Source organism: Meles meles, chromosome 14, assembly GCF_922984935.1.
Source record: "Meles meles chromosome 14, mMelMel3.1 paternal haplotype, whole genome shotgun sequence".
Lineage (NCBI taxonomy): Eukaryota > Metazoa > Chordata > Mammalia > Carnivora > Mustelidae > Meles > Meles meles.
In genome coordinates, this window is record NC_060079.1 from 28,847,531 (window position 1) to 28,862,359 (window position 14,829).

General features: G+C 38.8%; 1 protein-coding gene across 1 annotated transcript in view; it reads left to right on the top strand.

Annotated features, from left to right (window-relative positions):
- Positions 1-14,829, top strand: part of NUFIP1 (nuclear FMR1 interacting protein 1) — a 45,311-nt gene that overhangs the window by 8,866 nt on the left and 21,616 nt on the right. The window contains exon 6 of the mRNA XM_045978073.1: positions 12,839-12,931. Coding sequence (XP_045834029.1) covers positions 12,839-12,931 — 93 coding nt within the window. The remainder of the gene's footprint in view (positions 1-12,838; positions 12,932-14,829) is intronic.

A 14,829-nucleotide genomic window follows, 5' to 3' on the forward strand; every position in this document is an offset into this window, starting at 1 on the left:
TAATTTAAACCCACTTGCATATGTAGTGTCATGGCAGATATTACACTGTTAGGTGAAAAATTAGTGACTGCCCTTTAAAGCTATAGGGATAATCCTGTGGGAAACCAGCATAAACATAAAGATTTAGAACCAATTGAGAGCAAACAGAATTTAGTCGAGGAGTATATAAATATCAGTTATGAATACTGTAAAATGCAGAGATGAGGGTGAGGGGACCGTCAGAAGAATTTAATTTTGAAGCAAGTAGAATCTAGCCAGTCAGTGTGGACCTGGTAGACTTAGAATTTTAGTCACATCTTTGACTAACACATGAAGGAGTTTAAGCCACCAGGAGTAGAGTATACTGGAATGCCTTTTTCTCTTTACCTCCTAGGCAGAATCTTATCTTGAGAGACCTGTGTTAAATGTCACCTCAAATGTCACTTTCTTCTTAATCTTCATTTCCTTTATCTCAGTGCCGCCAGAGTACTAGTCTGTAGTGAGATAAGGAACTTGTATCAGAATGTAAATTGATACATTACTTTTTTTTTTTTTTAAGATTTTATTTATTTATTTGACAGACAGAGATCACAGGTAGGCAGAGAGGCAGGCAGAGAGAGAGGAGGAAGCAGGCTCCCGCTGAGCTTAGAGCCTGATGCGAGGCTCGATCCCAGGACCCTGGGATCATGACCTGAGCCGAAGGCAGAGGTTTAACCCACTGAGCCACCCAGGCGCCTCTACTTTTTTTATTGAGAGAAAATCTTGGTGAAGATGTCAGCTGATTTAAATATTTACTTAGTAACATAGTTGTTTTATACTCTGGCTTCAGCATGTGGATTGGCTGTTAATCCATGGACCACCCTAACCTAAGGCAGTATGGACTACCTTATTTGTGACTATGTAGCTTATGAATACAACCGCAGTTGCACCTGTTGCATAGTATCCTAGTCATCCTTAGTCTTGGACATCTTCGATTCCACTGCACTTTGCACTGTGCCTGGAATTTAGTATGTGGAGAATAAATATTTGTTGATTGAATTTCTGTTAAATGGTACAGGGTAGGAACACCCAGTCTTAGCATGAAGGGAGCTCACCCAATTGCGTGGTCAAACTTAGAAGTACTTAGGACCATGACGTGGTTTGACTTAGTGAAGAACTCAATATGCATGGCATATTGAAGCACTTTACTCCCTTTAGCTGACTTCTTTATTGATAGAGTTGTTTCTCCTCACAGTTCCCTAAGTATGTGGTTATTTTGTTGTGTTTTGTTTTTTGCTTTGCTTCTTTGTTTTTCTCAATCTTTTTATTATTTTACACAGAGGAATAATAAAACGAGAAGAATTAACTCCTCTTCCTGTCTGATACTTAGTTTTTGAAGACTGAATGCTGATGGTATTGAAGATTGTATCCTGCTAGATGGGATGGAAGTAACCTAACTACTGAAACACTAGGCTGTTGTTCCCCTTGCTACTTATCCCTGACTTTGATCAGTTGGGAGTTAGTGCAGCTCAATGGTGCCAGGCCCTTTTATGAATGTCTAATTCTTTTGAGGTAGATGACAATGGCTGCTAGTCAGCGTAGATTATAAAGCAGCTAGGAAGTTAACTAAACTCAGTTGTTGAATCTTGCAAGTTTTGAGTTCACTTAAGTGAGTAGGAAAGGTCTGAGATGAGTTTCTAATTTACCAGCTTTGGTTCTCTTATCTCTGGTGGCTGTATAAATTGAATCATGAACTTTGAGAAAGTTAGACCAATATTGATGCTGGTCACCACTTTCAATGACTGTGTTCTACAGGTCCAGCTATTTCACTCTCACAGTGCTTCCCTCTTTCTCAGCATGTAGTCTGGAGGAGGGCAGTGTTCCTTGGCAAAGGGAGGTTGAACTGAACTCAGATCTAACTAGGAAAAGATGAGGGGAGGCAGGGGGTCATATCTAGATGGATTGGCATGTTCAAGAACTTGAGTATAGGTAAGAGATGATAGGAGTTTTTTTTTTTTTTTTTTGTTTATTTATAGCATAACAGTGTTCATTGTTTTGGCATCACACCCAGTGCTCCATGCAGTACGTGCCCTCCCTATTACCCACCACCTGGTTCCTCAACCTCCCAACCCCCTCACCCCCCCGCCGCCCCTTCATAACCCTCTAGTTGTTTTTCAGAGTCCATTGTCTCTCATGGTTCATCTCCCCTTCCAGTTTCCCTCAACTCCCTCTCCTCTCCATCTCCCCATGTCCTCCATGTTATTTGTTATGCTCCACAAATAAGTGACACCATATGATACTTGACTCTCTCTGCTTGACTTATTTCGCTCAGCATAATTTCTTCCAGTCCCGTCCATGTTGCTACAAAAGTTGGGTATTCGTCCTTTCTGATGGAGGCATAATACTCCATTGTGTCTATGGACCACATCTTCCTTATCCATTCATCCGTTGAAGGGCATCTTGGTTCTTTCCACAGTTTGGCGACCGTAGCCATTGCTGCAATAAACATTGGGGTACAAATGGCCCTTCTTTTCACTACATCTGTATCTTTGGGGTAAATACCCAGCAGTGCAATTGCAGGGTCATAGGGAAGCTCTATTTTTAATTTCTTCAGGAATCTCCACACTATTCTCCAAAGTGGCTGCCTAACTTGCATTCCACCAACAGTGTAAGAGGGTTCCCCTTTCTCCACATCCTCTCCAACACACGTTGTTTCCTGTCTTGCTAATTTTGGCCATTCTAACTGGTGTTAGGTGGTATCTCAATGTTGTTTTAATTTGAATCTCCCTGATGGCTAGTGATGATGAACATTTTTTCATGTGTCTGATAGCCATTTGTATGTCTTCGTTGGAGAAGTGTCTGTTCATATCTTCTGCCCATTTTTTGATATGATTATCTGTTTTGTGTGTGTTGAGTTTGAGAAGTTCTTTATAGATCCTGGATATCAATCTTTTGTCTGTACTGTCATTTGCAAATATCTTCTCCCATTCCGTGGGTTGCCTCTTTGTTTTGTTGACTGTTTCCTTTGCTGTGCAGAAGCTTTTGATCTTGAGGAAGTCCCAAAAGTTCATTTTTGCTTTTGTTTCCTTGGCCTTTGGAGACATATCTTGAAAAAAGTTGCTGTGGCTGATATCGAAGAGGTTACTGCCTATGTTCTCCTCTAGGATTCTGATAGATTCCTGTCTCACGTTGAGGTCTTTTATCCATTTCGAGTTTATCTTTGTGTACGGTGTAAGAGAATGGTCGAGTTTCATTCTTCTACATATCGCTGTCCAGTTTTCCCAGCACCATTTATTGAAGAGACTGTCTTTTTTCCATTGAATATTTTTTCCTGTTTTGTCGAAGATTATTTGACCATAGAGTTGAGGGTCCATATCTGGGCTCTCCACTCTGTTCCACTGGTCTATGTGTCTGTTTTTATGCCAGTACCACGCTGTCTTGGTGATCACATCTTTGTAGTAAAGCTTGAAATCGGGTAACGTGATGCCGCCAGTTTTGTTTTTGTTTTTCAACATTTCCTTAGCAATTCGGGGTCTCTTCTGGCTCCATACAAATTTTAGGATTATTTGCTCCAGCTCTTTGAAAAATATCGGTGGAATTTTGATCGGAATAGCATTAAAAGTATAGATTGCTCTAGGCAGTATAGACATTTTAACAATGTTTATTCTTCCAATCCAAGAGCATGGAACAGTCTTCCATCTTTTTGTGTCTTCTTCAATTTCTTTCATGAGTGTTTTGTAGTTCCTCGAGTACAGGTCCTTTACTTCTTTGGTTAGGTTTATGCCCAGGTATCTTATGGTTCTTGGTGCTATAGTAAATGGAATCGATTCTCTAATTTCCCTTTCTGTATTTTCATTGTTGGTGTATAAGAAAGCCACTGATTTCTGTACATTGACTTTGTATCCTGCCACGTTACTGAATTGCTGTATGAGTTCTAGTAGTTTGGGGGTGGAGTCTTTGGGGTTTTCCATATAAAGAATCATGTCATCTGCGAAGAGAGAGAATTTGACTTCTTCCTTGCCAATTTGGATACCTTTTATTTCTCTTTGTTGTCTGATTGCTGTTGCTAGGACTTCTAATACTATGTTGAACAAGAGTGGTGAGAGTGGGCATCCTTGTCGTGTTCCTGATCTCAATGGGAAGGCTGCAAGCTTTTTCCCATTGAGGATGATATTTGCTGTGGGTCTTTCATAGATAGATTTTATGAAGTTCAGGAATGTTCCCTCTATCCCTATACTTTGAAGCGTTTTCATCAGGAACGGATGCTGGATTTTGTCAAATGCTTTTTCTGCAGATGATAGGAGTTTTTAAAAGATGGCAGTGATCTGGACAGAAAGAACCAGGTGGATATGGAGCACTTGGGTGGTAAAGGGGCACTGTTTGGGGATTGGATGATAAGAGGTTCAGGAGGAAAGAGGTTTTGAGACTTCTGGGTTCCTCTCTGAGCCCCTCTGAATAGTGAATTGTGGAATAAGGTTTGGATGTATTGATTTTGGACATTGTTGAGTGTCAGGAGATTCTGAGATATGTATTTGAAGATGTTGCATAGACATTGGGCCTTAGACCAGACTGGGCTGGAGATATATATTTTTAAATCCTAAAGTTATAAACATAAAGACATGCCCCCACCGCCCCAGAGAGAGAGGATAGAGAGAAAGGAGAAGACAGCCTCACAGTAAAAACCAATAAGACTTACAAGTGAGGGCTGGAGAGTTAGACGAAAATTAGGAATATGACATGTCATGGAATCCAGTAGAGGGGAGGATTTTGAGAAGGAAGATGTGATTAATAGTAGCAGTGTAGTTTGCTGTGTTAAGGGAAAATAAAACAAGAACAAAAAGTGACTACTTGATTTTGTGACATGTAGGACCTTCTTGATGTGGATGCAGATGACTGCTCCTTTGCCCTTCTTTGAATTTCCTGCCATCTGTCTACACAGCTCTCTGCAGTTCTAACACCCTCCCCAGTGACTTGTAACAAGATGGGTTCCAGCGGGTTGCAGTTGCCTTTGCCACCTGTTGTTGGCCTATTAGATGTTCCAAAAGAAATGTGTATACTTTGAATTCCCCTGACTTTTTGAGACTCATAGCTTATAATAGTTCATTAGGGCCTTTTTATATTCATATTTCCGGTGTCCTTCACCTCCATGCAATTTTAGCTGCTCACTTTCATGATCACAGTCTGGATCTTACATTCTGGAATTTTTTGCCTTACAAACCCTAAAGCTGGGCATACTTGTCTTTCTATAAATTAAAAAAAAAAATTTTTTTTTTTTTTTAAGTAATTGCTACACCCAGTGTGGGGCTTGAACTCAACCTTGATCAAGAGTTGCGTGCTCTACTGAATGAGCCAGCCAGGTGCCCTTGGGCATACTCCTCTTTTTTTTTTTTTTTTTAAAGATTTTATTTATTTATTTGACAGAGAGAGAGAGATCACAAGTAGGCAGAGAGGCAGGCAGAGAGAAAGGGGGAAGCAGGCTCTCTGCCAAGCAGAGAGCCCGATGCGGGGCTCAATCCCAGGACCCTGAGATCATGACCTGATTGAAGGCAGAGGCTTTAACCCACTGAGCCACCCAGGTGCCCCAGGCATACTTCTCTTTGATCATAACTTCCATTCTATCCGGCTCCCATTGTCACCTTTACCTGATCTTGCACTATTTGAGACCTCCCATCCCTTACCCCTTTACCTTCTGTCATCCCCTTCTGTCTTCACCTCCCTACCCAGTTTGTTTGTTTATTTATTTAAAAGGTTTTATTTATTTATTTGTCAGAGAGGGGGAGGGAGAGACCGAGCATGTGTGTGCACAAGGAGGGGGAGTGGCAGGCAGAAGGAGAAGCAGGCTCCCTGCTGAGCAAGGAGCCTGGTGCATTCGGGACTCAATCCCAGGACCCGGGAATCATGACCTGAGCTGAGGGCAGACACTTCACTTAACTGAGCCACCCAGGTGTCCCATCTTTGTTGTTTTTAAAGAAATTGGGTAAAAGTCTATTGATAATAGCTGATGGCACTTAAACTACTGTGGTTTTGAGCATTAAATTCTCACCACATAGGACAGACCATCACTAGACAAACCAAACTGATCTGTGTTTGGATGCGTTACTTTCTAGATTAACTCTCCCTGTGTGAATATGAACTATGCCCCCTTGTGGTTTTGTGTAAAAAATGCTTTAAAGGAAAAATTCCCCTGGCTAGAGAAACTTAAGGTATATTAATATGAAGACAAAAACCAGCTTTGGTAGCAAGTGTAAAGGCTCTAGTAGAAGGCTGGTTTGATTTTCTAATGTTAGTGAGATATCTTAGTAACCTTTGAATTTATATTATGTTAATTTGTAAATTATGATATGTTTGTTTTAATACTTTATGTTAATGTATATTATGATACCTTTGGCTAACTTCTTGATAATTATTTAGCTTAAAAATTAGAGGTAAACATTTGGTATTTGAAAAGGCAAGGATTCTGTTATATATGGCTGAGGTCACCAAAAACATATAGGAGTAGACACTTCCCTTGCCTTTAAGACTCTTACCCTAATATGAAATAAAAGATAAATATATGTGAGATGGCCATGAGACCACAGGGAACTGAAGCATTAATTTTATTTATTTATTTATTTATTTTTATTTTTATTTTTATTTTTATTTTTTTTGAAGCATTAATTTTAACCTTGTAGGGATAATAATGTCTAGTCAAGGGATACTTGGAATCTTTGGAAGGTAGTTCTACTAATTTGTTTTGCAAGACTTCTTGTAGGAGGTATAGTGCCTGCCCACCCAACCTCCCTGTTTATTTTAAGGTATGTTGTACATACAGTGAAATTCATCCTTTTTAATACATGGTTCTGACAGATGTATATCGACATGTAATCACTGCCACAATCAAGGTATAGGACTGTTCCATAAACCCCCCAGAAATCCCTCATGCCCTTTGTGGTCAACTTCTACCCCCAGCTCTAGCCTCTGATAACCAGTGGTCTTTTTCTTGCTCCTATATTCATATCTTTGCAAAACATGATGTTAATGGAATCATACAGTGTGTGGCTTTTTGAATCTGGCTCTTTGACTTAGCTGTAGTGCATTCGAGATTCATTTATGTTACTACATGTAACAGTAGTCAGTTCCTTTCTGTTGCTGTTCTGTTCCATTATATGGATGTACCACAGTTTGTTCATTTATTTCCCAATTGAGGGACATTTGGGATGTTACCCGTATTTGGTGAGTATGAGTGAGTGAAACCTTGATAAACAGTGATACGCAGGTTTTTGTTTTGTTTATACTTTTTTTTTTGACTCGGGTAAATACCTGGGAATGGGATTGTTTAGTCATACAATAAGTATAACTTTATAAGAAGCATATGGTTAACTTTATAAGAAGCTGCTTTTAGGGGGGTACCTTGGTGGTTCAGTCGGTTAAGTGTCTGTCTTCAGCTCAGGTCACGATCCTGGACCTGATCCTGGGGGTGAGCCCGCGTCGGGCTATCTGCTCAGTGGGCAGCCTGCTTCTCTCTCTCTCACTCCCCCTGCTTGTGCTCTCTTGTTTACTCACTCTCTGTCAGGTAAATAAATAAAATCTTTAATAAAGGAACCCTGCTTTTAGGAGGCAAGTTTTTAAATCAAGATACGCCTAGTAGGGCTTGGACATCATTCAGATGAAGGAGGATGGCTAGGACGCAGTGGTGCTTGCATCAGTTAGGATCCTGTTTCAGTAAATGGAACAGCGACCTTACTACCTCAGCGTAGCACAAAGAGGGCTATTTTCCCAGGTAGAAAAAAGTCCTGGGCTACTGTTGCTGCTTAGCAGTACCATCAGGCACATTTTCTTGCTCATTGCTCCTTAGTAGGTGGCTTTCATCTTCGTGTCCATCAGGAGGTTCCTGCATATGCAAGTATTAGACTCTCATTCTAGGCAGGATGATGAGAAAAAGGCAAAAGGCACACAAAGCTGAATTTGCCTCTTTTCATTGCGACAACAATAGCTTTATGTTTTCGATCCAACCAGGAGACTTCCACAGTAGCTGTCATTGGCTACAAGTGGGTTGCTTGACCACCTTTAGTGACAACAGAGTTGATGGAACATCCGCAAACAAAATTATTAAGGAAGAGGGGAAGAACAGGCAGTTAGGAGTGTTTGCCTCAGTGCTTGGTGGCAGAGTTTAAAGCTCATTGTATTTCAAAACTTTTAAGTGGTATTGGAAGCAGGTCTGTCTTGAAAAAGGAATAAACTTGAGCAAGTGTTTAATAGGCTTATTGGTGATGATTTTTATGTAAGATAGGTGAGGGCACAGGGGATAGGCAGTGCAGTTCTAGTTTCTAGAATGTAGACCGAATATATACTGTGATAGTGGACAGAAATGTCTTGGAGGAGGAATGGGTAAACCTTTGAAGTGAATAATTGAAATTACAGATTTGTGAAATTTAGAGATGTTTAAAGAGAATAAGGAAATTGGGTGAGGATAACAATTTGGGATGAAGTTTATTTGTATCTGTGATGTGGCCTTGTTAATACAGTGTCCTGAAATTATCACTTGGCACTTACTGATTCATCTGAACTTTTTCCGTATCTTATTTCTGAAGTTCTTTTGCTGTAACGTTCTCATACATTATTTCTATAAATGTACTTTATTAATAAAAATATGGGAAACATTTCTCTTTGGCACATTTGATACATTTCTCAAGAATACATTAACATTCTCTCCACTAGCAGTTTTTTTTTTTTTTAAATTTTTTTATTTTATTTTATTTTTTTTTTAAAGATTTATTTATTTATTTATTTGACAGAGAGAGAGAGATCACAAGTAGACAGAGAGGCAGGCAGAGAGAGAGAGAGGGAAGCAGGCTCCCTGCTGAGCAGAGAGCCCGATGCGGGACTCGATCCCAGGACCCTGAGATCACGACCTGAGCCGAAGGCAGCGGCTTAACCCACTGAGCCACCCAGGCGCCCTCCACTAGCAGTTTTTAAAGAACTGATTATAAAAATATATTTACTTTCTAAATTTCTATCATTTTCAATGTAAAAAAAATGTTATTTGAAGGCCTGAAAAGAATACATTTCATGTGGATGTGGCAGAATAGTCCTTATGTCTTGAATTTTCTTTTGAGGGCCACATTCTTTCTGAGGAAGGCACCGTGTGCTTTAACATGCTGGAAAGATAAGATCTTTATGTAATAGCTATGTTAGGAAACCTTGTAAAAGACTTTCATATAGCAAGAATGTTTAGAGTTGGAAGAAAATGCTAAAGATTTGCTTGGTATATTGTCCTTCATTGAAGAAGGCATATCTTTGCTCTTATTTCTTTATCTAGCCAAACCCAGAGGTGCCCACTGTGTTTAATTAAAAACTTTAAGGCTTTCTACTAACAACTTTTAACCCACTCCTCACCCCTCACCCTACCTCACCCTGTTCGAAGTGATTCTTTCCTAATTCCTGACCTGAGAGGTACAAATGCTGTATGTTTGGGCATTGCAGAAAATAGTGATAGAGGTTTGCTAGAAACATTGAAACATTTTACAGTCCACTAGGTGGAGTAGCTTTGGGATCTGTATTTCAGTGGTTACTGCGGTGCTGAGGAAATCCTTTTAAATTGTATCTCCGTTTCTTTCAGAATTCTAAGAGAGGGTCGGCTTCTAAAAAAAATGCAATGTCTTGTGCTCGCTTCGGCAGCACATATACTAAAAAAAATGCAATGTCTTTTTGAAGTTCAGAAAAACTTTGAAACAAAAATACAGCAGAATGGCTTGTATTGAAGCAGTTTCGGGTCAATGCCAGTAAAGAGGGATGGTGTTTTTATAGAGAATGGGCTTAGGGAAAAGTCAAGAAATGGGTGGTGATTTGAGAGGGAAAGAGGCAGTGTATAATGTAACCAAAATGATATGTGCTTGGATCATGTTGGCACAATTTTGCCCATTTATTGCTGGTAGTGCTTAAGGATTGTCACTGCAGACTTAAGGCTTAAGCAAGGGGAGGGCAAAAAGTAGGGAAGACATGAAAGAAGGAGGAGAAGGAGAAAGGACATGTGGTTTCAGGGCCAGTTCTTCGTGGAGTACTGGGGAAAGATGAAAGTGTAGGGAAAAAGTGATTTTAGCAGGTAAAAGCAGAGAAACCAACTGTGAAAATAGCATGTCACAGGCTTTATAAGTTCATAATACCTATTCTCTAACAGGAGACACTGGATTAAGTTTTGTCTGCATGTAATGGTATAACATAAGACGGTGTGTGATTTTTTTTTCTCAACAGTGTTTGGATTTATTTCAAGTGTACTTTAGGAACCTTAACTGGATTTCTTTTTTTGTTGTTGTTGTTTATCAAAGCTCCAAACTTTTCCTTATTCTTTTATTTTAATATTATGTTGCTGGAGGGGGCTTTCTGATTTTTTTTTCTTTTGTATGTATAGCAAGGTTTTATGTTTCTGGTTTCCCTTTTTTTTTTTTTTGGATCATTTGCTTTCTAGTGCCTTCGTTTTTTTCTTAGTGTTTTGTCTCTAGGTTCTGTGTAAATAAGAATGATACACATTTTGGATGAGGGTTTGGGTTTTATTATGAGCACTGAAAAAATGGCATCTCCTAGCTTTGCAAGGACTATTGAAAGATCCCTTACCTTTCAGGGAGTGTTACTTTGATCTGCTAGAAGGAGAAAGTGAGCTGTTTTAAAAGATTCCACGAGGGGCGCCTGGGTGGCTCCTGTGGGTTAAGCCTCTGCCTTCAGCTCAGGTCGTGATCTCAGGGTCCTGGGATTGAGCCCCACATCCGGGCTTTCTGCTCGGCAGGGAACCTGCTTCCCCTGTCTCTCTGCCTACTTGTAATCTCTCTCTCTCTGTCCAAAAAAAAAAAAACCAACTTAAAAAAAAAGAAAGACTTCTACCAAAGGAGATTGCACCACATCCTTGATGTCTTGTTTAAGGAATTCTTTCTTAGACCTCACATAAAATCCACTTGCTATAACAAACATTTACATGTTTTACCATTGGGAAGCACTTAGGTAGCATCTGCTTGCTTGTACATGGTAGACTGTAGTACTAAATCTTTATTGTTCAGCATGTGACTCAGCATGTTAAGGGTCTGCAATACTCAGAAGAAAAATGGTGAAGAAACTCTGCTTGTAAGAATAAGTGCATTTCAGAAATGTGAAGGGTGTTGAGTAGCTGTGAGTTACATGCCTAGACAGTGTGGGGCCTGTGAAAGTCATCACTGTTTTTCTCACCATTTCTGCTTCTGCATATTTCTGTCTTCAGATTGAGACCAGCTGGCTACCGTCCTTTCTGTAAGAGCATTTATTGTCACTTCTCTTCCTCTTTTAGAGGCTGCAAATAGTTCCAGTTCCTTTCATCTTTCCTCAGAGGTTTTAGTTTTCAGCCTGTTAATCATCTTTGAGTCTCTTCTGAATCCCATCCAAGTTTTATTTTTCCTTAACATTCCTTTTCAGTTTAGAAGCACAAAACTGGACACCATGCCCTGAGAGTTTCTGACCACTTCTGAGTACTGCGAGAGGGAGATTTCACACTTGCACATGTGCCAGACTCCATTTCACATAACCTTACGTGATGTTTGCTTTCCAGAAGTCCAGTCATATGGTGCTGACTGGCTGTCAGATTTTTATCTCCTATGACCTTGATCTTTCCCTCTTATGTTTATTTATAGCTTGTGCACTCATCATCTTTTATTTATGGAGTTTACTTTTCTTGGCTGGATTGCTTTGCACTGTCCTCATTGAAATTCATTGCCCTTTTTTCTAATTATTTTACCACTTACTCAACGTCATTTCCATGCTTATCTTCCAGTGTGGCCAACCCAGAGGCTTCATATTTTCTGTGCCACGCAAGTCAGTGATGCAGAAGTTAAAAAAAAAAAAAGAAAAGAAAAAAGGAAAAAAAGGAGAAGGGTGAAACAATGTTCTAGAAACAATGGCAGGACACAATTTGTTGGTATTTCTTAAAATTTACTATGTTGACTAGCCAAGCTGAATTGTAGTGGGCTCTCTATGTTTTCCCTCATTTGTACTTTCTTATACTCCTAGGATCTGTTCCCTTACGACCAGAATTTGGTGCTCGCATCTCTACACACCTGTGCCAAGGAACAAAGAAAGCTTTGTTAGAGCAAATCACCTTAGACACTGTCATCAGATTTAATCTTAATCACTGTCTTGTACATATCTCGCCCTGTTCATAACTTTCAGTGGCTCCCCACTGCCTCTGAATTAAATATAAAATTCCTGATTTGGTATTCAAGACACATTATTTCATTTTTCATGGCCTTAGCTTCCCTTTCTGTCTGATGGCTTGTAACTATACAAAACAAACCGCTTGCCTTCCCTGGATATCTTGCACACCTTCTGAGGCCTTGGTTTGTTTGCATTGTTTGCTCTGCTTAAACCACTGAAGCTTTTCCATCTAATTTCTGTTTAACACCATGTAAGATCAACTAACTTTCTCCCTCTTTCTCTCTCTCATTTTCTTTCTCTCTCTCTTTCTGGATTTCTGGATTTCTCCAGCAAGTTATGATCTTTTCCTCCCGCCTCATCTTTATACTCTTTGGGGGTACTTTTTTTAATAGTATTTACAGGTACATGGCAAATAGATGAACTATATCAGTCTGAGCACATTTTATGGTATTTGATTCAAATTCTGGTATAAGCTCCCTACATACTCATAGCAAAGCTGTGGACTAACAGCCAGTTTACATTTTGAATAGCCATGGTGGCACTGTCTGCTTCTTTTCCCTTAAAAAAGTTCTAAAAAGAGTTAAGGGTTTAAAATGATTTATTGTATTAGTCATTAATTAAACAAAAATTGCTAAATGCTAATTGCTAATTAAACATAGATTGCTTGATTGCATAATTAAATTTGTACTCTAAAAGCCCTCTTATAATTGACTTTTTTACTGTTTCCTAGAAACTACCCAACTCTGGCCAATATCGAAAGAAAGAAAAAGTTAAAACTTGAAAAGGAAAAGAGAGGAGCAGTTTTGACGACGACACAGTATGGGTAAGTTCCTTAAAATTGCTTTCATTCTCCATGTTTATTTCAAATGAGTATACTTACAAATAATAAACAAGAGTATGTACCAAAATCTTAAAATTTCTGTACTCCTAATTCTGAAATCTTTGCTTTTATAACTTTTTTACTTCAAAATTTCTTTAAATTATGTTTTTATTTTTATTTTATTTTTTTTTAAGATTTTATTTATTTATTTGACAGACAGAGATCACAAGTACGCAGAGAGGCAGGCAGAGGCAGAGGGAGAGGGAGAAGCAGGCTCCCTGCTGAGCGGAGAGCCTGATGCCGGGCTTGATCCCAGGAGCCTGGGATCATGACCTGAGCCGAAGGCAGAGGCTTTATTTAACCCACTGAGCCACTCAGGCGCCCCATAAATTATGTTTTTAAGTAAGTAGTACCCTATATTCATGTGGTTTTTCAAAAAGATTTACTGTTAATAAATCTTTTGTCTTTGTCTCCTAGCTAAACAGTTTTCCTTCCCAGAGACAACCCATTCTGTCCTTCCAGAGATACTTCATTTGTATATAGCACATAATATAATAGTCTTTTTTTTTTCTTTCCCTTTTAGACACTATTCTATACTTTTCTTTTTTTAGCCAAATGATATACTTGGCGATATTAATAAATAACTAGCCTCTTCTTTATTCAGGGATGTGTAGAACCCTAAGGGTGTCCCACAGGACTTTTTTTTTTTTTAAGCCAATTTCCTATTGACAAATACTGAAGTTTTTACCAGTCTTTTACTAATAAAAATTTGCCATTATTGCCCTGACATACATTTTACACATACGTAAGTATTCCTGAGGATGGATTCCTAGAAGTAGATTTGCTAAGTCGAAAGATAATATGTGTATTTATTTTTGTTTTTTGTTTTTTATTTTTTAGTTTTTTAGCTTTTTTTTTTTTTTTTTAAGATTTATTTATTTATTAGAGAGAGGTAGAGAGAGCATGGCCGGGAGGGGAAAAGGGAGGGAGAGAGGAAGAGAATCCCAAGCAGACTTCCTGTTGAGTGCAGAGCCTGGCTTGAGGCTTGATCCCATGACCCTGAAACCATGACCTAGCTACAATCAAGAGACAGAAGCTTAACTGACTCAGCCACCTAGGCACCCCAGATGTATGTGTATTTGTAATATTAATGGCTAACTGCCAAATACCTGTCATGGTTAACTCTCTCACTAGCAGTATATGAAACACCCTATTTTTCCCAACCCCTTACCTTCATAGAATTTTTTTCAAAATTTTTCTGTTTCATTTTTTACTGAAGTTAATTTTTAATATAAATAGAAGATACAAATTTCAAATGTACAACTCAAATTTATACACATACATACACCTACACACCCATGTAATCTCCACATAGGTTAATAATATTCAAAATGTCTTCACCTCATGAATTTTTCTTAAGCTCTCCCTAGTTTATTGCCTCCCTACAAAGATGACCTCTTTTCTGATTTCTGTAATCATAGATTTATTTTATGTGCTCTTGGAACCTTATATAAGTAGGATCATAAGATATGTATTTTTTGGTGTGTGATTTCTGTGGTTTGGAATTGTTTTGTGGTATTCACCTATATTGTGTGTAGCTCTAAACTGTTCATTCTTACCTTTGTGTAACACTCAATAGTGAGAATAGCCATTCTCCTGTTTATCATTTGGATTGTTTCCAGTTTGGGTTATTATGAATAAAGCTGCAATGAAAATTCTTTTACATGTCTTTTGGGACATAAGTACTTGTTTTCACGGGTCATAGATATATGCTGAATTATTGGGCATCTATATATTTAGTTTTAATAGATAAAGCCAAATGATTTTTCTGTAATGGTTGTACCAGTTTACACTCCTACTGATTGTGCATCTAATTATTCTGTCTTTGGTTCATGCTTGGT